This window comes from Staurois parvus, unplaced genomic scaffold, assembly GCF_062004578.1.
Source record: "Staurois parvus isolate SC_StPar_1 unplaced genomic scaffold, SC_StPar_1.0 ptg001051l, whole genome shotgun sequence".
Classification (NCBI taxonomy): domain Eukaryota; kingdom Metazoa; phylum Chordata; class Amphibia; order Anura; family Ranidae; genus Staurois; species Staurois parvus.
Genome location: NW_028318847.1, coordinates 1,975,001 through 2,000,237, shown reverse-complemented (window position 1 = coordinate 2,000,237; position 25,237 = coordinate 1,975,001). Strand labels below are relative to the sequence as shown.

The following is a 25,237-nucleotide window of genomic DNA, read 5'->3' as shown; positions in this document are numbered from 1 at the left end:
GGGAACTTCATCCAACTGAACGCGACTTTACGTTCTATTCTAACCCTCATGACAGTTTTTGTAGAATTGATCATATATTCATGCAGGTCCAGCAACTCCCCTCGGTCCGGCAGATAACTATTCCCTCCTCACCCTGGTCAGACCATGATCCTTTGGTACTCCTCCTTGCCCTTTCCGGGTCAGAACGACGCCCTTTTCATTGGCGCATCAATGACTCTTTACTGACCACTCAGGCTACCTGCCAAGAAATAGAATTCTTCTTACGGACATACTTTACGGAAAACTCGGGATCGGTCTCTTCAGCAGTGCCCCTATGGGAAGCGCATAAGGTCACGGTGCGGGGTCATGTTATACAGCTGGCTGCAGTCCGGAAGCGGGAGCGGGAACGTCGACTCTCGGAGCTTCATTCTCTCCTGGCCTCTGCGGATGCGCGTTGGAAATCATCTCCATCCGTGGCCCATAAACGCGCTCGGGACGCTCTGGCGACAGAATTGGACCTCCTTGCCTCTTCGGAGGCGGAACGGGCCTTGCGTTGGACCAAACATAAATTCTATTCCTGTGCTAATAAGTAGAGATGAGCGAATCGAAGTAGCCGAAGTGGAATTCGAGTCGAATATCGGAAAAATAGCCTAATTCGGACGCGCGAATCGAAATTTTTCCGAAAATGGCGGCTGACATGTGCGGCGACGGAGCGGGGATGTCTGGGAAGGCGCGCAGACAAGGCGCGCTGACCCATAATGCATTCCTCAATGACATGTGATCGCATCAGCCAATCAGCAGCCAGCCAGCTAGCACTGTGTAATGGTCGAGCTATAAATAGCGGCCATTTTGGAATTCTTCATTTGCCTGCAGTCATTGAACAGAGGCAGACCGCTCTGTATTAGGGACAGGGACAGAGTTAGGGCCACAGAAACGATACTTGGGGACGGAGAAACGATACTTAGGGACAGAGAACTATTACTCAGGGACACAGAATTGTTAATTAGGGCCACAGAATCGTTACTTAGGGACAAAGAAACGCTAGTTAGGGCCACAGAATTCATACTCAGGGACAGACAGAATTGTTACTGAGTGCCAGAGAATTGTTACTTAGGGCCACAGAAACATTATTAGGGCCACAGAATTGTTACTCAGGGACAGACAGAATTGTTACTGAGTGCCAGAGAATTGTTACTTAGGGCCACAGAAACGTTATTAGGGCCACAGAATTGTTACTCAGGGACAGACAGAATTGTTACTGAGTGCCAGAGAATTGTTACTTAGGGCCACAGAAACGTTATTAGGGCCACAGAATTGTTACTCAGGGACAGACACAGAATTGTTACTGAGGGCCACAGAACTGTTACTTAGGGCCACAGAATTAATACTCGCACAGACACATAATTGTTACTCACACAGACACAGAATTGTTACTCAGGGCCACAGAACTGTTACTTAGGGCCACAGAATTGTTACTCGCACAGACACAGAATTGTTACACAGGGACACAGAACTGTTACTTAGGGCCACAGAATTGTTACTCGCACAGACACAGAATTGTTACTCGCACAGACACAGAATTGTTACAGAGGGCCACAGAACTGTTACTTAGGGCCACAGAATTGTTACTCGCACAGACACAGAATTGTTACACAGGGACACAGAACTGTTACTTAGGGCCACAGAATTGTTACTCGCACAGACACAGAATTGTTACTCAGGGACACAGAATTGTTACTGAGGGCCACAGAACTGTTACTTAGGGCCACAGAATTGTTACTCGCACAGACACAGAATTGTTACACAGGGACACAGAACTGTTACTTAGGGCCACAGAATTGTTACTCGCACAGACACAGAATTGTTACTCAGGGACACAGAATTGCTACTGAGGGCCACAGAACTGTTACTTAGGGCCACAGAATTGTTACTCGCACAGACACAGAATTGTTACTCGCACAGACACAGAATTGTTACTGAGGGCCACAGAACTGTTACTTAGGGCCACAGAATTGTTACTCGCACAGACACAGAATTGTTACTCAGGGACACAGAATTGTTACTGAGGGCCACAGAACCGTTACTTAGGGCCACATAAACGTTAATCAGGGACACATAATTGTTACTGAGGGCCACAGAAACGTTAATCAGGGACACAGAATTGTTACTGAGGGCCACAGAACTGTTACTTAGGGCCACAGAATTGTTACTCGCACAGACACAGAATTGTTACTCAGGGACACAGAACTGTTACTGAGGGCCACAGAACTGTTACTTAGGGCCACAGAATTGTTACTCGCACAGACACAGAATTGTTACTCAGGGACACAGAACTGTTACTGAGGGCCACAGAACTGTTACTTAGGGCCACAGAATTGTTACTCGCACAGACACAGAATTGTTACTCGCACAGACACAGAATTGTTACTGAGGGCCACAGAACTGTTACTTAGGGCCACAGAATTGTTACTCGCACAGACACAGAATTGTTACTCGCACAGACACAGAATTGTTACTGAGGGCCACAGAACTGTTACTTAGGGTCACAGAATTGTTACTCGCACAGACACAGAATTGTTACTGAGGGACACAGAATTTTTACTGAGGGACACAGAATTGTTACTGAGGGACACAGAATTGTTACTCAGCGACAGACACAGAATTGTTACTCAGGGACAGACAGAATTGTTACTGAGGGCCACAGAACTGTTACTGCGGGCCACAGAACTGTTACTTAGGGCCACAGAATTGTTACTCGCACAGACACAGAATTGTTACTCGCACAGACACAGAATTGTTACTGAGGGCCACAGAACTGTTACTTAGGGCCACAGAATTGTTACTCACACAGACACAGAATTGTTACTGAGGGCCACAGAACTGTTACTTAGGGCCACAGAAACGTTACTCAGGGACACAGAATTGTTAATCAGGGACAGACACAGAATTTTTACTGAGGGACACAGAATTGTTACTGAGGGACACAGAATTGTTACTCAGGGACAGACACAGAATTGTTACTCGGGGACAGACAGAATTGTTACTGAGGGCCACAGAACTGTTACTGAGGGCCACAGAACTGTTACTTAGGGCCACAGAATTGTTACTCGCACAGACACAGAATTGTTACTCGCACAGACACAGAATTGTTACTGAGGGCCACAGAACTGTTACTTAGGGCCACAGAATTGTTACTCGCACAGACACAGAATTGTTACTCGCACAGACACAGAATTGTTACTGAGGGCCACAGAACTGTTACTTAGGGCCACAGAATTGTTACTCGCACAGACACAGAATTGTTACTGAGGGACACAGAATTTTTACTGAGGGACACAGAATTGTTACTGAGGGACACAGAATTGTTACTCGCACAGACACAGAATTGTTACACAGGGACACAGAATTGTTACTGAGGGCCACAGAACCGTTACTTAGGGCCACAGAATTGTTACTTGCACAGACACAGAATTGTTACTCGCACAGACACAGAATTGTTACTGAGGGCCACAGAATTGTTACTCGCACAGACACAGAATTGTTACTCAGGGACACAGAATTGTTACTGAGGGCCACAGAACCGTTACTTAGGGCCACATAAACGTTAATCAGGGACACATAATTGTTACTGAGGGCCACAGAACCGTTACTTGGGGCCACAGAAACGTTAATCAGGGACACAGAATTGTTACTGAGGGCCACAGAACTGTTACTTAGGGCCACAGAATTGTTACTCGCACAGACACAGAATTGTTACTCAGGGACACAGAACTGTTACTGAGGGCCACAGAACTGTTACTTAGGGCCACAGAATTGTTACTCGCACAGACACAGAATTGTTACTCGCACAGACACAGAATTGTTACTGAGGGCCACAGAACTGTTACTTAGGGCCACAGAATTGTTACTCGCACAGACACAGAATTGTTACTCACACAGACACAGAATTGTTACTGAGGGCCACAGAACTGTTACTTAGGGCCACAGAATTGTTACTCGCACAGACACAGAATTGTTACTGAGGGACACAGAATTTTTACTGAGGGACACAGAATTGTTACTGAGGGACACAGAATTGTTACTCAGGGACAGACACAGAATTGTTACTCAGGGACAGACAGAATTGTTACTGAGGGTCACAGAAATGTTACTTAGGGCCACAGAAACGTTACTCAGGGACACAGAATTGTTACTCAGGGACACAGAATCGTTTAATTAAAGAGTATGTCAGACAACATGCAGAGGAGTGGCAGAGGAGGCAATGTTTTAGGAGCGAGCAGACGTGGCAGCAGAGGAAGGGGTCGAGGCAGCACTATTCGCAGCCAGAGGCTAGTGCTCCCGGTGTCATCCAGTACAGTGAGGAAGAGCTAACAGAGGGCGGTCAGGAACGGGGGGAGACATCCGCCTCTTCAGCAGCCAGGCGAAGAAGTAGTGGCGAGGAGAGTGGCTCGGTAGCCGGTCTAGAGACAGGTCTGTCTCCTGACCCACACGCAGCCGAGGGGGCTAGTAGTGAGGCGGAGACCCTAATTGATGATGATGAGGCTGATCGCACTTGGCAGCCTCGTCGTCATCAGGCTATTGCTTCCGCATCATCAGGAGAAGAGGGTGGCAGCTTGGCAGCGAGCAAAACAGTCGGTGGGTTGTCTCCATCGCCACACTCTGCCATGTGCCACTTTCAGGTCTCCTCACACACTGCTGGTGTGTTGAATTTTTTGACATAGGGTGCTGGCAGATTACGGGCCTCCCATAGCTGCTGCCAGGCCCCTAATCTGCCATGGGCCCCTATATACCGCCTCCTCATGCTGCTGCCAGGTCCAGAGTCTGTCATGGGTCCCTGTACGGCCTCTCATTGCTGCTGTCTCCATCGCCACACTCTGCCATGTGCCACTTTCAGGTCTCCTCACACACTGCTGGTGTGTTGAATTTTTTGACATAGGGTGCTGGCAGATTACGGGCCTCCCATAGATGCCGCCAGGCCCCTAATCTGCCATGGGCCCCTATATACCGCCTCCTCATGCTGCTGCCAGGTCCAGAGTCTGTCATGGGTCCCTGTACGGCCTCCCATTGCTGCTGTCTCCATCGCCACACTCTGCCATGTGCCACTTTCAGGTCTCCTCACACACTGCTGGTGTGTTGAATTTTTTGACATAGGGTGCTGGCAGATTACGGGCCTCCCATAGATGCTGCCAAGCCCCTAATCTGCCATGGGCCCCTATATACCGCCTCCTCATGCTGCTGCCAGGTCCAGAGTCTGTCATGGGTCCCTGTACGGCCTCCCATTGCGGGTTGTCTCCATCGCCACACTCTGCCATGTGCCACTTTCAGGTCTCCTCACACACTGCTGGTGTGTTGAATTTTTTGACATAGGGTGCTGGCAGATTACGGGCCTCCCATAGCTGCTGCCAGGCCCCTAATCTGCCATGGGCCCCTATATACCGCCTCCTCATGCTGCTGCCAGGTCCAGAGTCTCTCATGGGTCCCTGTACGGCCTCCCATTGCTGCTGTCTCCATCGCCACACTCTGCCATGTGCCACTTTCAGGTCTCCTCACACTGCTGGTGTGTAGAATTTTTTGACATAGGGTGCTGGCAGATTACGGGCCTCCTATAGCTGCTGCCAGGCCCCTAATCTGCCATAGGCCCCTATATACCGCCTCCTCATGCTGCTGCCAGGTCCAGAGTCTCTCATGGGTCCCTGTACGGCCTCCCATTGCTGCTGTCTCCATCGCCACACTCTGCCATGTGCCACTTTCAGGTCTCCTCACACTGCTGGTGTGTAGAATTTTTTGACATAGGGTGCTGGCAGATTACGGGCCTCCCATAGATGCTGCCAGGCCCCTAATCTGCCATGGGCCCCTATATACCGCCTCCTCATGCTGCTGCCAGGTCCACAGTGTCTCATGCCATGTGCCACTTTCAGGTCTCCTCACACTGCTGGTGTGTTGAATTTTTTGACATAGGGTGCTGGCAGATTATGGGCCTCCTATAGCTGCTGCCAGGCCCCTAATCTGCCATGGGCCCCTATACCACCTCCTCATGCTGCTGCCAGGTCCAGGCGAATGTAGTCACACAGGGGAGGAACTTCTCAGTGTAATGAACAGAGAAATCGACAGATGGCTGTCTCCGCGCAAACTGAAAATGGGAACCATGTTGACCGACAACGGAAAGAACATGGTGTCTGCTCTGCGTCAAGTAAGGTTGTGCCATGCGCCATGCATGGCTCACGTGTTCAATCTGGTTGTCAAGCGGTTCCTAAAATCCACCATCCCACTGCAAGACATCCTTAAAATGTCACGTAAACTTTGCCTGCATTTCAGCCATTCCTACACCGCAAAGCACACCCTCCTTGAGGTGCAGCGGCAGAACGGAATTCCACAGCATCGCCTGATCTGCGACGTTGCAACAAGGTGGAATTCAACCCTACACATGGTAGACCGCCTTTACGAACAGCGAAAGGCCATCACCGATTTCCTGATGTTACAAGCGGATAAAGGTACTCCCCTGTGTAACTTCGATGTCAGCCATTGGCAGCTCATGCGTGACACCTGCCGCTTGCTCAGGCCCTTTGAGGAGGCCACGCTATTCGTGAGTCGGCAGGACTATGGGATGAACGACATCATTCCTCTGTTGCACGTCCTGGAACAAATGCTGTTAACAATGGCTGGTCAGGGTGCGGTAGACGTGGCGCACCGATCTCAACGCCACATGACCCCTGTGGGGGCAGGACAGGAAGAAGAGGAGGAGGTAGAGGAGGACATTTGTGCTCAGGAATTATTGAGTGAAATGGGTGGTTTTTCCACTCAGCGGACAGGAGTGGAGGAGCAGGAGCATCTGGTAGAGGAGGAGCAGGAGGAGACAGAGGACCCAGACGCACCGTGGCAGTATGCTGTGGAGATGGAGGCAGGGAGTCCCTCGCATTCCTTGGCACAAATGGCCCATAGCATGCTCGGTTGCTTGCGTAGCGACAGCCGAATAATAACCATCAGACAGAGGGATGACTTTTGGCTGTCCACCTTGTTGGACCCTCGCTACCGTTCAAAAATGGTGGCCTTTTTCACACCTGCTGAGAGGGAGGCCAAAATAACGTACTATAAAAACCACCTATGTAGTCAGCTGGTCTCTGCCTTTCTGCGCCAACTTCCATCCTCAGACACTGTGGGCCCTGTGCGCTCGCGTTCCGCTGCCATGGCAGCAGGGGAGGGGTGGGGTGGTAGGAGCAGTGGCAGCTCCACCAGCAGCGGCTGCCTCAGTCTGCAGTCGATGATGAGTAGCTTTCTTCACCAGCACAGTGAGGAAACTACTAACCAGCCGCAGCAGCAGCAGCATCAGGTGGACCTGGAGCAGGACCTCAAACAACAGGCTTAGGCCTACTTGGACAGCACCCTGCCAACCGAGGTAGACAATCCCCTTGACTACTGGGCAACGAAACTTGACCTTTGGCCCCAACTAGCTGAATTTGCCCTTGAAAGGCTGTCATGCCCGGCCAGTAGCGTGGCATCGGAGCGCGTGTTTAGTGCGGCAGGAGGTATTGTAACTCCGCGGAGGACACGACTGTCCACCCAAAGTGTGGAGAGACTCACGTTTGTGAAAATGAATCAGGCGTGGATTAGTCTGGATTTCAAACCACCAGTTCCTGACACAACTGACTAAATCCGCCATGAATCATGCCCCAAACATGTGCTACTTTCAGGTCTCCTCACACTGCTGGTGTGTTACATTTTTTGTCATAGGGTGCTGGCAGATTACGGGCCTCCCATAGCTGCTGCCAGGCCCCTAATCTGCCATGGGCCCCTATACCGCCTCCTCATGCTGCTGCCAGGTCCACAGTCTCTCATGCCATGTGCCACTTTCAGGTCTCCTCACACTGCTGGTGTGTTCAATTTTTTGACATAGGGTGCTGGCAGATTACGGGCCTCCAATAGCTGCTGCCAGGCCCCTAATCTGCCATGGGCCCCTATACCGCCTCCTCATGCTGCTGCCAGGTCCAGAGTCTGTCATGGGTCCCTGTACGGCCTCCCATTGCTGCTGTCTCCATCGCCACACTCTGCCATGTGCCACATTCAGGTCTCTTAACACTGCTTGTGTTTTCAATTTTTTGACATAGGGTGCTGGCAGATTACGGGCCTCCCATAGCTGCTGCCAGGCCCCTAATCTGCCATGGGCCCCTATATACCGCCTCCTCATGCTGCTGCCAGGTACAGAGTCTGTCATGGGTCCCTGTACGGCCTCCCATTGCTGCTGTCTCCATCGCCACACTCTGCCATGTGCCACTTTCAGGTCTCCTCACACTGCTGGTGTGTAGAATTTTTTGACATAGGGTGCTGGCAGATTACGGGCCTCCTATAGCTGCTGCCAGGCCCCTAATCTGCCATAGGCCCCTATATACCGCCTCCTCATGCTGCTGCCAGGTCCAGAGTCTCTCATGGGTCCCTGTACGGCCTCCCATTGCTGCTGTCTCCATCGCCACACTCTGCCATGTGCCACTTTCAGGTCTCCTCACACTGCTGGTGTGTAGAATTTTTTGACATAGGGTGCTGGCAGATTACGGGCCTCCTATAGCTGCTGCCAGGCCCCTAATCTGCCATAGGCCCCTATATACCGCCTCCTCATGCTGCTGCCAGGTCCAGAGTCTCTCATGGGTCCCTGTACGGCCTCCCATTGCTGCTGTCTCCATCGCCACACTCTGCCATGTGCCACTTTCAGGTCTCCTCACACTGCTGGTGTGTAGAATTTTTTGACATAAGGTGCTGGCAGATTACGGGCCTCCTATAGCTGCTGCCAGGCCCCTAATCTGCCATAGGCCCCTATATACCGCCTCCTCATGCTGCTGCCAGGTCCAGAGTCTCTCATGGGTCCCTGTACGGCCTCCCATTGCTGCTGTCTCCATCGCCACACTCTGCCATGTGCCACTTTCAGGTCTCCTCACACACTGCTGGTGTGTAGAATTTTTTGACATAGGGTGCTGGCAGATTACGGGCCTCCCATAGCTGCTGCCAGGCCCCTAATCTGCCATGGGCCCCTATATACCGCCTCCTCATGCTGCTGCCAAGTCCAGAGTCTCTCATGGGTCCCTGTACGGCCTCCCATTGCTGCTGTCTCCATCGCCACACTCTGCCATGTGCCACTTTCAGGTCTCCTCACACTGCTGGTGTGTAGAATTTTTTGACATAGGGTGCTGGCAGATTACGGGCCTCCTATAGCTGCTGCCAGGCCCCTAATCTGCCATGGGCCCCTATATACCGCCTCCTCATGCTGCTGCCAGGTCCAGAGTCTCTCATGGGTCCCTGTACGGCCTCCCATTGCTGCTGTCTCCATCGCCACACTCTGCCATGTGCCACTTTCAGGTCTCCTCACACTGCTGGTGTGTTCAATTTTTTGACATAGGGTGCTGGCAGATTACGGGCCTCCCATAGCTGCTGCCAGGCCCCTAATCTGCCATGGGCCCCTATACCGCCTCCTCATGCTGCTGCCAGGTCCACAGTCTCTCATGCCATGTGCCACTTTCAGGTCTCCTCACACTGCTGGTGTGTTGAATTTTTTGACATAGGGTGCTGGCAGATTACGGGCCTCCCATAGCTGCTGCCAGGCCCCTAATCTGCCATGGGCCCCTATACCGCCTCCTCATGCTGCTGCCAAGTCCAGAGTGTGTCATGGGTCCCTGTACGGCCTCCCATTGCTGCTGTCTCCATAGCCACACTCTGCCATGTGCCACTTTCAGGTCTCCTCACACTGCTGGTGTGTTGAATTTTTTGACATAGGGTGCTGGCAGATTACGGGCCTCCCATTGCTGCTGCCAGGCACGTAATCTGCCATGGGCCCCCGTACCGACTCCTCATGCTGTGACGTTGCAACAAGGTAGAATTCAACCCTACATATGTTAGACCGCCTTTACGAACAGCGAAAGGCCATCACAGATTTCCTGATGTTAAAAGCGGATAAAGGTACTCCCTGTGTAACTTAGATGTCAGCCATTGGCAGCTCATGCGTGACACCTGCGCTTGCTCAGGCCCTTTGAGGAGGCCACGCTATTCGTGAGTCGGCAGGACTATGGGATGAACGACGTCATTCCTCTGTTGCACGTCCTGGAACAAATGCTGTTAACAATGGCTGGTCAGGGTGCGGTAGACGTGGCGCACAGATCTCAACGCCACATGACCCCTGTGGGGGCAGGACAGGAAGAAGAGGAGGAGGTAGAGGAGGACATTTGTGCTCAGGAATTATTGAGTGAAATGGGTGGTTTTTCCACTCAGCGGACAGGAGTGGAGGAGCAGGAGCATCTGGTAGAGGAGGAGGAGGAGGAGACAGAGGACCCAGACGCACCGTGGCAGTATGCTGTGGAGATGGAGGCATTGAGTCCCTCGCATTCCCTGGCACAAATGGCCCATAGCATGCTCGGTTGCTTGCGTAGCGACAGCCGAATAATAACCATCAGACAGAGGGATGACTTTTGGCTGTCCACCTTGTTGGACCCTCGCTACCGTTCAAAAATGGTGGCCTTTTTCACACCTGCTGAGAGGGAGGCCAAAATAACGTACTATAAAAACCACCTATGTAGTCAGCTGGTCTCTGCCTGTCTGCGCCAACGTCCATCCTCAGACACTGTGGGCCCTGTGCGCTCGTGTTCCGCTGCCATGGCAGCAGGGGAGGGGTGGTAGGAGCAGTGGCAGCTCCACCAGCAGCGGCTGCCTCAGGCTGCAGTCGATGATGAGTAGCTTTCTTCACCAGCGCAGTGAGGAAACTACTAACCAGCCGCAGCAGCAGCAGCAGCAGCATCAGGTGGACCTGGAGCAGGACCTCAAACAACAGGCTTAGGCCTACTTGGACAGCACCCTGCCAACCGAGGTAGACAATCCCCTTGACTACTGGGCAACGAAACTTGACCTTTGGCCCCAACTAGCTGAATTTGCCCTTGAAAGGCTGTCATGCCCGGCCAGTAGCGTGGCATCGGAGCGCGTGTTTAGTGCGGCAGGAGGTATTGCAACTCCGCGGAGGACACGACTGTCCACCCAAAGTGTGGAGAGACTGACGTTTGTGAAAATGAATCAGGCGTGGATTAGTCTGGATTTCAAACCACCAGTTCCTGACACAACTGACTAAATCCGCCATGAATCATGCCCCAAACATGTGCCACTTTCAGGTCTCCTCACACTGCTGGTGTGTTACATTTTTTGTCATAGGGTGCTGGCAGATTACGGGCCTCCCATAGCTGCTGCCAGGCCCCTAATCTGCCATGGGCCCCTATACCGCCTCCTCATGCTGCTGCCAAGTCCAGAGTCTCTCATGGGTCCCTGTACGGCCTCCCATTGCTGCTGTCTCCATCGCCACACTCTGCCATGTGCCACTTTCAGGTCTCCTCACACTGCTGGTGTATTCCATTTTTTGTCATAGGGTGCTGGCAGATTACGGGCCTCCCATAGCTGCTGCCAGGCCCCTAATCTGCCATGGGCCCCTATACCGCCTCCTCATGCTGCTGCCAGGTCCAGAGTCTCTCATGGGTCCCTGTACGGCCTCCCATTGCTGCTGTCTCCATCGCCACACTCTGCCATGTGCCACTTTCAGGTCTCCTCACACTGCTGGTGGGTTCCATTTTTTGTCATAGGGTGCTGGCAGATTACGGGCCTCCCATAGCTGCTGCCAGGCCCCTAATCTGCCATGGGCCCCCGTACCGACTCCTCATGCTGCTGCCAGGCCCGTAATCTGTCATGGGCCCCTGTTGTCGCTTGTTGGCATATTCCGCTCGTTCAGATGCTCCTTCTCCTGCTACTCATCTTCACGGATTCCGTCAGCAGTCTTTCTTGGAATCCGTTTCCAAGAGACAACAGTTTGCGAGCACGCACCAGACGGTGCAGAAGCTGAACGTCCTCCTGTCCAAGTTGCTGCTGCCAGGCTCGTAATCTGTCATGCGCCCCTGTACCGCCTCCTCATGCTGCTGCCAGGTCCAGAGTGTGTCATGGGCCCCCGTACCGACTCCTCATGCTGCTGCCAGGCCCGTAATCTGTCATGGGCCCCTGTACCGCCTCCCCATGCTGCTGCCAGGTCCAGAGTGTGTCATGGGTCCCTGTACGGCCTCCCATTGCTGCTGCCAGGCCCGTAATCTGCCATGGGCCCCTGTACCGCCTCCTCACGCTGCTGCCAGGTCCAGAGTGTGTCATGGGTCCCTGTACGGCCTCCCATTGCTGCTGTCTCTATCGCCACACTCTGCCATGTGCCACTTTCAGGTCTCCTCACACTGCTGGTGGTTTCCATTTTTGTCATAGGGTGCTGTATGGCCTCCCATTGCTGCTGCCTCCACCGCCACACTGTGGCTCCACACTCTGGTTTTGGCCCCGTGACTGCCCAAATGAGTGAAGTGTGCGGTGATTCTAAGATCGACGGCACTCATCTGCATGTCATACTGACTGACAGTATTATTTCTCTTCCCCAGCAGACTCCAAGGGCATTTAAATTAAAGGTACAGTGTTCAGCACTAATATTAAGTCTCTCTGAAGCCTAGAAACACCCTTTTTTAAGTTAAATTCACAGCGAATATATTCGACTCGAATCGAAATTTTTCCACGAATTCGCTGAATCGAATTTTTGAATACTTCGCTCATCTCTACTAATAAGCCCGGTCCCATGCTAGCCAGGAAACTCAATTCTGTGGGGAAACCCCATAAACCGATTCGGCTTCGACTTTCCACGGGTGGCTGTACTTCTAATCCCCAGCAGATTGTTTCCCGATTCTCGGACTTCCTTTCGCGCCTCTATGCTGCCCCAGATCCCTTCCCTGTGGCCCAGGCAGAGGCATTCTTTCAGGACCTCCATCTTCCTGGATTAACCGAGGCAGCACAGGTGGCCCTCAACGCAGGTGTCACCGTACCGGAAGTGCTACAAGCAATCAAATCTTTATGGTCCACCGCGGCCCCAGGTCCAGACGGCTTCTCCGGTCTCTATTATAAAAAATTCTCAGCCCTATTGGCGCCCTTTTTAGCTGCCTACTTTAATGAGTTACGACAGGGCTCCTTGCCCTCTCCGGACGCACTTAGGGCACATATCTCTATGATTCCTAGGACGACCGCTGATGTCCAGGAACCGCAAGCCTTCCGGCCCATCTCTCTTCCTAATGAAGACTTGAAAATATTGGGCAAGATCCTTAGTTTTCGCATCAATAAATATTTGTGTAGCCTGGTCCACAGGGACCAAGTAGGGTTCGTCCCCGGGAGGCAGGCGGGTGATAATGTCCGTAAGGTGGTCCATCTTATACATTTTCTGCAACAACGGAAAATCCCAGGATTCTTACTGTCCTTGGACATATATAAAGCTTTTGATTCTCTATCCTGGGAATATCTGCAGTTTGTGCTGTCTCGCTGGGGTTTCGGGGATTCTATTCTCTCTTGGATTCAAGCCTTGTATTCCTTTCCTTCGGCTTCCGTTAAATACGCTGGGTATTTCTCGGATCCCTTTCCTGTTGGGCGAGGGACGAGGCAGGGCTGCCCGCTGTCCCCGGCGCTCTTTGTCCTGGCGCTTGAGCCACTGGCTTTAGTGCTCCGGACCGACTGCAATGTATCGGGGGTTCCATACGCGGGACAGGAGTTTAAGCTGAGCCTCTTTGCGGACGATGCCCTCTTGACCCTTACTAATCCTCTGACGACGCTTCCTAATTTGCAACGGGTTCTTGAGCGCTTTTCCTTGATCTCGGGTCTACGTATTAATTTGGATAAAACCGTTGCTCTCAATATTACTTTGGCTTCAGATTTGGTTTCGCGCCTACAATCCCACTTCCCTTACCGGTGGGCTTCCTCTTCTCTTGAATACTTGGGCATTCGCTTGACCCCCACCTATGACTCCCTTTTTGCTGCAAATTATTATCCTTTGCTTAGCTCCTTATCTTCTCTTATGCATTCCTGGCAATTTCCGCACCTGTCTTGGATAGGACGGGTTCATTCAGTGAAAATGACCATCTTGCCGAAATTGTTATATTATTTTCGCACCCTCCCAGTGCAAGTTCCCCCTCATTTTCTTCGGTTGCTTCAGGTGAAGTTTATGCGTTTTATCTGGGCCAATAAGCATCCCAGAGTTTCTAGAAATACGCTCTTTGCTCATAGACTTCAAGGTGGTCTTGGGGTACCCAATGTAACTAAGTATTATCAGGCCAGCCAAATTGCCCCGCTGTCTATGTTGCACGCTTCCTCCGATGTTCCTCTCTGGGTCCTGCTGGAACTGCCTAATTGTGCCCCTATCGCACTATCGACACTTCTATGGCTTCCCCCTGCCCTGCGCCCTACGGCGCTGAGTCCGATGTTGCTCCATGGCCTACGAGTCTGGGACTCGGTACGTTACTCCAGTGGCCTGATGTCACCTTTCTTGCCCTTGCTTCCAATCGTTAATAACCCTCTTTTCCCGCCGGGTCTAGATCACCCGAGGGCATTTTCTTGGTGGGTGGCTCATGGTTTCTCACAGGTGCGACACTTTTTGATTTTTCGGTCCTTTCCCACCTGGAATGTCCTCCGGGAGTCTTGGGATGTTCCCCCAGCAGAATTTTTTCGGTACCTTCAATTGCGGCACTGGCTACTCTCGCTGAGGGCCACTTCTGCTTTCCCATATCAGACATCTGCCTTTGAACGGCTTTGCCAGCAGCGTCCGGGCGCCCCGGGCCTTATCTCCCTTCTTTACGCAGCTTTGAACAGATGCTCGTCGCACACTTCTCTTTCATATGTAGTTCAGTGGGAACGCGACCTGGGAGTGGCTGTGGATCTGGAGGACTGGAATAAAGCCTGGTCACTCATAGCTAAATGTTCGTTTAATACGTCCACGCTGGAAGCAGCCTATAAGGTATTGTTTCGTTGGTATTGGGTGCCGGCTCGTTTGGCCCAGGCTAACCCTGCCTGTAGTGATCGATGTTTTCGGGGTTGTGGCCATCGTGGCGATGTACTGCATATCTGGTGGTCATGCCCGAGGTTGGTTCGTTTTTGGTCTCGTGTGTTTGGCCTCCTTTTCACTTTGTTTCATCTCTCCATACGCCGGGATGCTCGGTATGCTTTGCTTCATTGCCCCATACCGGGCCTCTTGGCTCATCAGCAGCGATTGGCTTCCTATTTGTTTTTATCGGCCACTAGGACAATTGCCCAGGCCTGGAAGAGTCCGTTTGTACTTTTTCAGGGGGTGTGGGATCGTATGACTACTATGATGCTCAATGAACAGATGTCGAGTATATGCAATGACTCTCAACATAAATTTTTGAAAATATGGGAACCGTGGTTGCAATATGCCTTTCCCACGCTCCCCCCGGCCAGTGTAGGGAGGTGATGGAGTTTTGTATTGGCGCTCATGGACCCTTGCTCTCTGGTGTGTGTTTTTGTTTTTTCTCTTTCTTTATTCTCTGCTTTTCTTCTTTCCTTTTCTGTTTGTTTTGATGTGACAGTGGACAGCTGTCTTTAGTTGCGATAATCTGAGTTTCACTGATGTTATTGTAACCTATGTGCCATTGATAGCCCCTACGTGGGCATACGTTTTGCCTTATTGGAATTAGAGCGTTGTCTGCTCTATTATACATTTTCTATCGGTGCAATTGATAGCCCCTGCGTGGGCGTGTTTTGTTGCCTCTGTTTTATACTGTTTAAAATTAATAAAAACCATTGAAATACAAAAACTGACTACACCAGGCATGATACAGCATGGTCAGTTTGCTGCCTGTGCTGTGAACTTAGCTGGCTCACCTCCAATGACGTCTGCTGACAACCTTGCATAGCCATTCAGTGAGAAGATAAGTGTAACACTGTTTCTCCCCCCCTCCCATCTTCTCTTTGCAGCTGAGAACAGAGGAAATGTGATAATTGAAGAAAGAAAAAAAAAAAGGGGGTCATTTATGTTTACATAATATTATTATGTATACACAAATCTACATGTACTTGATCTGAAATTTCCGGGTAGGGGGCTCATGCGCGCCCACCACCCTGACTATGCTGCCTTTGCTACAGCACAGGCCAATCAGCAGATCCCAGCCAATGATTTATTGTCAGGACCCAGTGATCGGCCAAGCAAAATGACAGAAGAGAGCCCTGTGTTAGTAATAGCAGCACACTTTACACATTGATAGGCACACAGTTAACCCTTTGATTGTCCCTAGAGTTTAAACTCCTTCCTAGCCAGTGTCTTTAGTACAGTGTATATTGTTAGCATGGATACGTGTATTAGTGCCATTATTGTTGTCAGTCAGTTCCCACAAAGTGTCAGTGTCAGATTGCCAGTCCAGTCCAACTCTAAGTCGCTGGTCACTGCCATGACTAAATTTATAAATAAAATCTTCCGGAGCTTAAGCGGTTAAACGGAGGAGTTACATATGCATTAACCACTTGACAAAATTGGCCTATAGCCAAATTATGGCTACAGTGTGGTTGTCCGGTTCTGGGAGGGAGTAATATCACGTCCTCCCAGAATGCACCCCCAGCGATCTCCATGATCGGTGTCCTACGGCCACAACTGATCACGTGATGTGGTAAAAGGCCAATCACAGCGGCCTTTTACCATGAGCAGCTGTGTCTAATGACACAGCAGATCACTGGGTAAATTCAGTTGTCGGTTGTACTTTCCTCACGCTGTCACAGCGTTAGGAAATACTGCCGAAAATCTGGCAATTGTCAGAAAACAGATCGGCACTGATGATCAGTGCCCAGCAGTACCACCCACCTGTGCCCAGCAGTGCCACCCACAAACACCCAGCAGTGCCCATCATTGCTGCATATCAGTGGAGTATCACCAGTGCCACCTATCAGTGTCCATCAGTGCAGCCTCATCAATGCACATCAGTGAAGAAGAAAAATTACCGGTTTGCAAAATTTTATAATAGAAACAAAGAAAACATTTTTTTTTTTCCAAATTTTTTGCTCTTTTTGTTTAAAGCGCAAAAAATAAAAAAAAAAAACAAACACACAGTGGTGATTAAATACCACCAAAAGAAAGCTCTATTTGTGTGAAAAAAATTTCATATGGGTACAATGTTGTATGACCGTGCAATTGTCGTTCAAAGTGTGACAGCGCTGAAAGCTGGGCTGGGCAGAAAGGAGGTATATGTACCCAGTAGACAAGTGGTTAAAATAAAATTTAAAAAAATGTTATTGTAATAAAAGAATTTTGCACATCGATATTCATGTCTCCCCTATTAGCTGTTGTAGTAGGTACAGAAGTAAACGGGGTGGCCAAAGCAAAACTTATTTTCCAATTTGTGACATTTTAATAACACTTTGATGTTGTGTCACTGTGCATAATGCAGATTGGTTTATGTTTATGAACACTAGAGCTTTACTTTATCTTATTGGGAAGATCCCCACGGATGGTTCCTGTAACTCACCCTCTGTCATATGCCTTTAAGTGTTCTTTGTATTTTGTCTCTGCTCCTCCCTTTCCTTTGGTTAGGTCATGCTGTATAGCTAGCCCCACCCTGTTATTCATTTCCCAGTAATGCATTTCAGCTTCTAGCCACCTGTCTTATGGAAGTAGATCACATTGTGATCTTTTGACCTATCCGATGTTCATTGTTGTAAGATTCTCTCAGTTTATGGAATAAACTTCACAAGATCTACAAGGTGCCGTCTGGATCGAGTTACTGCCAGTGTTATTCAACTAAGATTGGAGTTATCGTTATCTCATCACAACTGAAAGTTACAGAGATCACACTTTCAATGCTTAGATTGGAGAGACAGAACACCCCCAGATGAATCTGTGGCCAATAGAGTTATACTTTGTATTTGAAAGATAATCATAACTTGTGAAGACTGTATAGTTCTGCTTTCCCCAAAATAGATCCATGACTGGTGAAGTTTTGACAAACTTATTTCTGATGCAAATAAAGCATCTGGAGAAACAGATTTTATATGCCCCACCTAATTCTAAGTTTATCTTGGCCTTTAGATTTAACCTTTTTTTTTTTTTTTTTTTTTTTTTATAGACAGTCCTTATACATTGTCGTCAGTGTTTTAACTCAAGAAAAGAATAGTACTAGAAACACTTGGGTTGCAACTACATTTATGTGGAACAAAACCATCCTCAAAAGAAAAACATTAACATTAATTTTTTTTTTACAATGTGTGCTTTCATCAAATTGAATTATTTATCCATCAAACTGCAGTGATTTTCACTGTGTCAACAATTTTGTGCTGAGATGAGATGTTCCTCTTCTGTTTTAGAATCCATAGCCATACGTGCTGACTAAAACAAGAAAAAAAAGCTCATTGTTATTTTTGTTTTTGTTAGACACAACTAACTATTTGAATGTATCTAGAACATAACCCAATTTATTTGTGGTGCATATAATTGTTTGGGAAATTATTGAAAAATACTGTATATTAAATGTGACAAATGCGGTGCCTGACCGCTGCCTTTCTCACCAATGCGTGACAAAAGACCAGGCACTCTCACACCACGCTGTCACTTGTGTAACAATGCCACTCTCAGTTACACCCTCAACAAAGATTTTCCAGCTTGCGGGACCACAATCTACATGACAGCAGCCTGACCGTGATCATCACTTGGTTAGGTTAATTACACAATTAACCCTTCAAACTCCAAACTTCCACTAGAAAACACTGTGAAAGGTTTACAGTATATTCCCAAAGCTAACAAGAACAAATGTGAACAATAAGCCTCTGAATATACCTGTCTGTGGTGACAGTGTGTGTTACAGAGGATTATATCATACAGTAGCACTCTTCAAGAGAGGGATTCTTTAGGTTTGTTAAACTTATCTCTAAGGCTTTTTAATGTACTTTCCAAAATAGGGTTTATTACTGAAAAGGTCAAATGGTGCAATTAAAATAATTTACAGAAAGGGATGTTACAAAGACATAAAAGAGAACAATAAAGCAACAGAGAAATAAAAAAGGAATTGAGAAGGAATAATACTTGCTGGTTTTAGCCAGTTGTCCAATTGTCCAAGAAAGCCATGGCAACATTTTTCCTTGATGGCTTTCTTACTAGATGCATTCAGTCTGTGATATTAAGGGGGTGTGGACAGAGACCAACTAACCAATAATCAGGTGTAAGGGATGGGTGCTGGGAGGCCTGTACATTTGTGACCAATTCTAAAATACAGTTTTACACTAACATTTCCATATAATAACTTCCAATACGTGCAGATAGTATTCTAGAACATGGCAAAATATTATTCAGAATTATATTTTGTATCCAGGGATACCAAAAACACAGCAAACCTTTGCAATCCAGGATGGAGGTGACTACTTTCTCGCCTTTCATAATGTGCTAGGGTATGACCTTGATTTATTCGGTATGATATTCCACATTCAAATACAGTTGTGTTCAAAATAATAGCAGTCAGACATCACTAACCTGATCAATCACTGTTTTTGGTAGAAATGATATTTCTAAAATATTCAAATAATTTACTGACAGTTGTAGTAGAGTAATAGAAATCCAACAGACCCAACAGTCATGACATGCATGCTGCTGATTCTGTGTAATTGAATCACTAATTGAAAGGGGCATGTTCAAAATAATAGCAGTGTGGCGTTCTATTAGTGAGGTCATTCATTCTTTAAAAAACAGGTGGCAATTATTGTTGTTATTTAAGGAAGGAAGGCAGCAAACGTTGTACATGCTGGTTACAGTGCATTTCTCTCTGAAATTCTGAGGAAAATGGGTAGTTCCAGACCTTGTTCAGAAGAACAGCGTACCTTGAGTAAAAAGTTGATTGGAGAGGGGAAAACATATAAAGAAGTGCAGAAAATGATAGGCTGCTCAGCTAAAATGATCGCAAATGCTTTAAAATGGCAACCAAAACCTGAAAGAAAGTGAAAAACTACCATTCGAATGGATAGAAGAATAGCCAAAATGGCAAGGACTCAGCCAACAATCAGCTCCAGGAAGATCAAAGAAGGTCTAAAGTTACCTGTGAGTACGGTTACACTTAGAAGACGCCTATGTGAAGCCAAGCTATCTGCAAGAACCCCCCGCAAAGTCCCACTGTTGAAAAAAAAAAAGACGTGTGCTGAAGAGGTTACAATTTGCCAAAGAGCACATTGACTGGCCTAAAAAGAAATGGTGTAACATTGTGTGGACGGATGAAAGTAAGATTGTTCTTTTTGGGTCTAGTAGCCAGAGACAGTTTGTCAGACGACCCCCAAACACTGAATTCAAGCCACAGTACACTGAAGACAGTGAAGCATGGTTGCGCAAGCATCATGATATGGGGAGGTTTCTCATACTACGGTGTTGGTCCTATTTATCGCATACCAGGGATTATGGATCAGTTTGAATACATTAGAATACTTGAAGAGGTCATGCTGCCTTATGCTGAAGAGGAAATGCCTTTGAAATGAGTGTTCCAACAAGACAACAACCCCAAACATACCAGTAAACGTGCAACATCTTGGTTCCAGACCAACAAGATTGACGTTATGGAGTGGCCAGCCCAATCCCCGGATCTTAATCCAATAGAAAACTTGTGGGGTGACATCAAAAATGCAGTTTCTGAGGCAAAACCAAGAAATATAGAAAAACTGTGGAATGTAGTCCAATCATCCTGGGCTGGAATACCTGTTCACAGGTACCAGAAGTTGGTTGACTACATGCAACACAGATGTACAGCAGTTCTCAGAAACATTGCTTATACAACTAAATATTAATTAAGTGATTCAAAGGAAGCTAAATCTTCAAACATTTTTCAGTTTATATAGTGAATGTTTGAGTTTGTAAAGAAGAATACAAACACTGCTTTTTTTTTTGAACAGTCTAATATTCACTTTTCTTCCATTTTTTTTTTTTAGAGGAACAACACAAATTTGATATATTTTTCTTCATGTTTTGATTTGGAATAGAATGTGTAGTGTTCCCAATGCATTTGTGTGTATGGAAATAAAAGCTATTAGAAGGATTTTGAGCTTTATTCACTTTTTTCCAACACACTGCTGTTATTTTGAACACAACTGTATATACCGAATATAAATGTATCCTGTTCCTGTTGTATTCCATGAATTGTATGTGGAATTGATAGGTTGTGGAATAGATGTTTTATGGCATGCTTTGCATTCCTAGAGCTTAACCATTAGCCGCCCGGCCAATGGCCGTTTGGCGGCTTGAAAAGCGCTGCAGCTTTCCGGGTGCACGCCATTTGGCGTGCTCCCACACATGCGCGGTTTGCACGGTTGCAGAGCGACGCAGCAGTGCGATCTGTCACCGCCCGTGCACCTCGGACACGGCCGATGACAGATCCGAGTACCGGCTCCCGTTGCCGGTACCATGTGACCTGCTGTGACCAATCACAGCAGGTCACATGACAGTTGTATACAATGGATGGCTTCATTCATGATGTCATCCATTGTATACTAGTGCCTAGCTGTGAATGGTCACAGCTAATCACATGCACATGTCATGTGATTAGCTGTGACCAAATCACACCTAAGCACAAAAAAAAAAAAAAGAAAAGCTGAATGAATCGATTTCATTCAGGTAAATGCTTGCTTATAGCAAAGTAATTCTTTGCTATAAGCAAATTGTGTAAAAAAAAAAAAAAAAAAAAAAATACTGATCACTTCCCCAAAGTAGTACAGTGTTACTATGGTAACATTGTACTATTTTGGTCATAGTAAAATATGAAAAAAAATCTTAAAAAAATATAAAAAAAATGTACTAAAAATTAAATAATAAAAAAAAAAAATTAAAAAAAAAAAATATATATATATTTTTTTCATACTGTCACCAGTCAGTGTCGCTGTTCACCGCCATGCCAGTTATATGATGACGCTGTACTGCACTGGTGACAGTATGTAAAAAAAATAAATAGTGAAAATAATTTTTTTAATTTTTTCATTTTCCGAAAAATTATGACAAAAAAATACAACTTCAAAAAACTCGCCATGCCTCTTATGAAGTACGTCGGACTGTCTACTCTGCAAAAAGGGGTCATTTGGGGGATATCTGTACTGTTCTGACATTCTTGGACCTCAAGATATTAGATTGGCTGTCAGTACTTCAGGATTGATCAATATTCAGATCTATACCATAGTTTGTGAACTCTATAACTTTCCTACAAACTAAAAAATACATTATAATTTGGGTTATTTTCACCAAAGACATGTAGCAGAATACATCTCGGCCTAAATTTATGAAGAATTATTTATTTGTAAACTTTTATAACAGAAACAAAGAAAAATTTGTTTTTTTTTCAAAATTTTTGGTCTTTTTTTGTTAATTTAGCAAAAAATAAAAACCCCAGCGGTGATTAAATACCACCAAAAGAAAGCTCTAGTTGTGTGAAGAAAATGATCAAATTTTAGTTTGGGTACAATGTTGTATGACCGCGCAATTGTCATTCAAAGTGTGAGAGCGCTGAAACCTGAAAACTGGCCTGGGCAGGAAGGTGTAAAATTGCACGGTATTGAAACGGTTAAATGGCCTTACACATCATGTGTGGCAGGCTTGATTTAGTTATTGTTTTACAATAGGTCAGAGAGAAGAGTTTTTCATGGTTCGTGGAAAAAAGCATCCTGCCAAGACTAACTGTTTACAGCTCTGACCAGGTCTGGACGCTGCATCTATTGTATTTTAGTTAAGATAAGAGGCTCTTTTGAAGTTTGTAAAAACGTACAGCTACAAAGTCGACAGTTTTCAGGAGGAGGGAGGGGAGGAAGATCACTGCTCATGAAAAACAAAATGGCTGTCACGTACAGGTTCCATGTCCCTGCTGCGCACAATTTTTACAATTAAGATGGGCATAAATTAAAGTGAATAAAGTAATCATTTTTTGACCCATTTATAAGATTCTGGATTAACCTCTATGGGCAAGGAGTAAGAGGTACAATATAAAGGTAACTCCAGTTTTGTAGAAAAAAATATATATAACATTACATTTACAATATGGCTTGTGTAGCAATTGTATGTTATTTTAAAACTACTTTTCCAGCTGCAGCCACTAATTTTCTGTAAAATGTAATGCAATATGGCAATCTGAACATCCCCAGAAATGCAATATTCTGCTTGTGTGATTGATTCACTGATTTTCCCAGAAGTCTGCGCTAAGATACAAGTCAAACTGCATCCCCTGCAATCGGAATTTGAACTAGTTCCTCTTTTTCAGAATCAGTATTCAAAGGGCAAACTGGACAAAATGCTATTCCTTCAGAGCAGCAAAAGGTAAGAATCTGCTATAAAGTTTGTTAAAATACACACAATATACATTGCTCAACCAGAGGGGATTAGGATTTTTTTTTAAATCAACAAAAGTGGAAATACTGTAATGCAAATTATGCTACACAGAATCAACAGTTTTCAATTTATTTTCTTGCCCTGTAAAATATGTCATCAAAATACCAGTTACATTTTTTTTTGTATTTCAATGTTTTTTATTAACTTTTGTAAACAATTTAACAAGGATTAGAACAAAATATACGAATCCCACACTCATAGGCCATGGAGCAAAATGGAACTCCATGTCCAACGGGGGCACAGTTAGGTAGTTCCAAAAGGACCCAGAGAGGAACATCTGAGGAAGCGTGCAACATAGACAGGGGAGCAATCTGGCTCGTCTGGTAATACTTAGCTAAATTAGGCACCCCAAGACCTCCCTTTAGTCTAAGTGTGTTTCTGGAGACTCTAGGACGTCTGTCAGCCCAGATAAATTGCATAATCCTTGCCTAAAGTAACTGGAGAAAAATGAGAAGGAACCCGCACTGGAAGGGTACGAAAATACTGCAACAATTTAGGCAGGATAGTCATATTCACCAAATTAACCCGTTCAATTCAGGACAGTTGCGGGAATTGCCATGACTGCATAAGGGAGGACACAGAGCAAAGCAATGGATAATAATTTGCAGTAAACAAAGTCATAAGTGGGGGTCAGACGAATGTCCAAGTAGTCCAGGGAAGAGAAAGCCCATTTGTAAGGGATGTGGTATTGTAGGCGTGAAACCAAATCTGAGGCCAAAGTGATATTGAGAGCAATAGTGTTGTCCAAATTATTGCGATGACCCGAAATAAACGAAAAACACGCAAGGACCCGTTGTACATTTGCAAGCGTCATCAATAGATTGAGAGTCAAGAGGGCATCATCCGCAAAGAGGTTCAACTTAAATACCTGTTCTACGTAAGGGACACCCGATATATTACAATCCGCCCGGAGCACCAAAGCCAGTGGCTCAAGCGCCAGGACAAAGAGCGCTGGAGACAAGGGTCATCCCTGTCTCATCCCTTGCCAAATAGGAAAGGGATCTGAGAAATACCCCGCATACTTTACTGAAGCTGAGGGGGAAGAATACAAGGCCTGGATACAGGAAAGGATAGAATCCCCAAAGCCCCAACGGGACAGCACAAACAGCAGATATTCCCAGGATAAGGAATCAAAAGCTTTGTGTATATCTAAAGATAATCAAAATCCTGGAATTTTGCACTGTTGTAGAAGGTGTACAAGATGAACAATTTTATGAACCTGCCTGCCTCCCAGGAACGAATCCCACTTGGTCCCTGTTGACCAGACTCTGCAAATATTTATTGATACGAAGACTGAGAATCTTGCCCAGTATCTTCAGATCCGCATTAAGAAGAGAAATGGGCCGAAAGGCTTGCGTTTCCTTGACATCTTCCGTTGTCTTAGGATTTATTGAGATATGAGCTTTAAGCACTTCTGGAAAAGGCAAAGAACCCTGTCGAAATTCTTTAAAATAACCAGCCAAAAAAGGCACCAACAAGGTTGCAAATTTCTTGTAATAGAGACCTGAAAAGCCATCAGGACCCAGGGCCACGGTGGACTGTAAAGATTTGATAGCTTGAAGCACTTCTGATACAGTTACACCTGCATTAAGGGCCACCCGTGCCGCTTCGGACAATCCAGGGAGTCGTAGATCTTGAAAGAACCCTTCCTCCTGAGCTACCAGAAAGGGATCCGGTTTTGGCATATAAGTGTGAAAGGAAGTCTGCGAAACTTGAGACGACCTGCTGGGGATCGGAGGTGTAGCCTCCCACAGGGAGCCACAATTGGACCAGTTTATGGGGTTTCCCCACGGAATTGAGTTCCTAGCCAGCATCGGACCTGGTTTATTAGCACAGGTATAAAATGTATGTTTGGTCCAACACAGGGCCCGTTAAGCCCCTAAAGAAGCAAGTAAACTCAACTCTGCCGCCAGGGCACCCCGTGTTCGTTTATGGGCTGTGGACGGGTGTGACTTCCAATGAGCATCTGCAGAGGCTAGCAGAGAGTGAAGGTCCCACTTCTGCGCCACAGCCAGCTGTATAATATGACCTTGCACCGTAGCTTTTTGCACCTCCCACGGGGGCACT

At 47.0% G+C, this 25,237-nt stretch overlaps 1 protein-coding gene across 1 annotated transcript in view; it reads right to left on the bottom strand.

Annotated features, from left to right (window-relative positions):
- Positions 1–17,960: 17,960 nt before the first annotated feature.
- The window catches only part of LOC149440820 (transmembrane protein 272-like), a 40,310-nt gene continuing 33,033 nt past the window's right edge, over positions 17,961–25,237 (bottom strand). Inside the window, exon 5 of the mRNA XM_089658118.1 lies at positions 17,961–18,160. Within this exon, the coding sequence (XP_089514244.1) occupies positions 18,095–18,160 (66 nt within the window). The 3' untranslated portion in view covers positions 17,961–18,094. The remainder of the gene's footprint in view (positions 18,161–25,237) is intronic.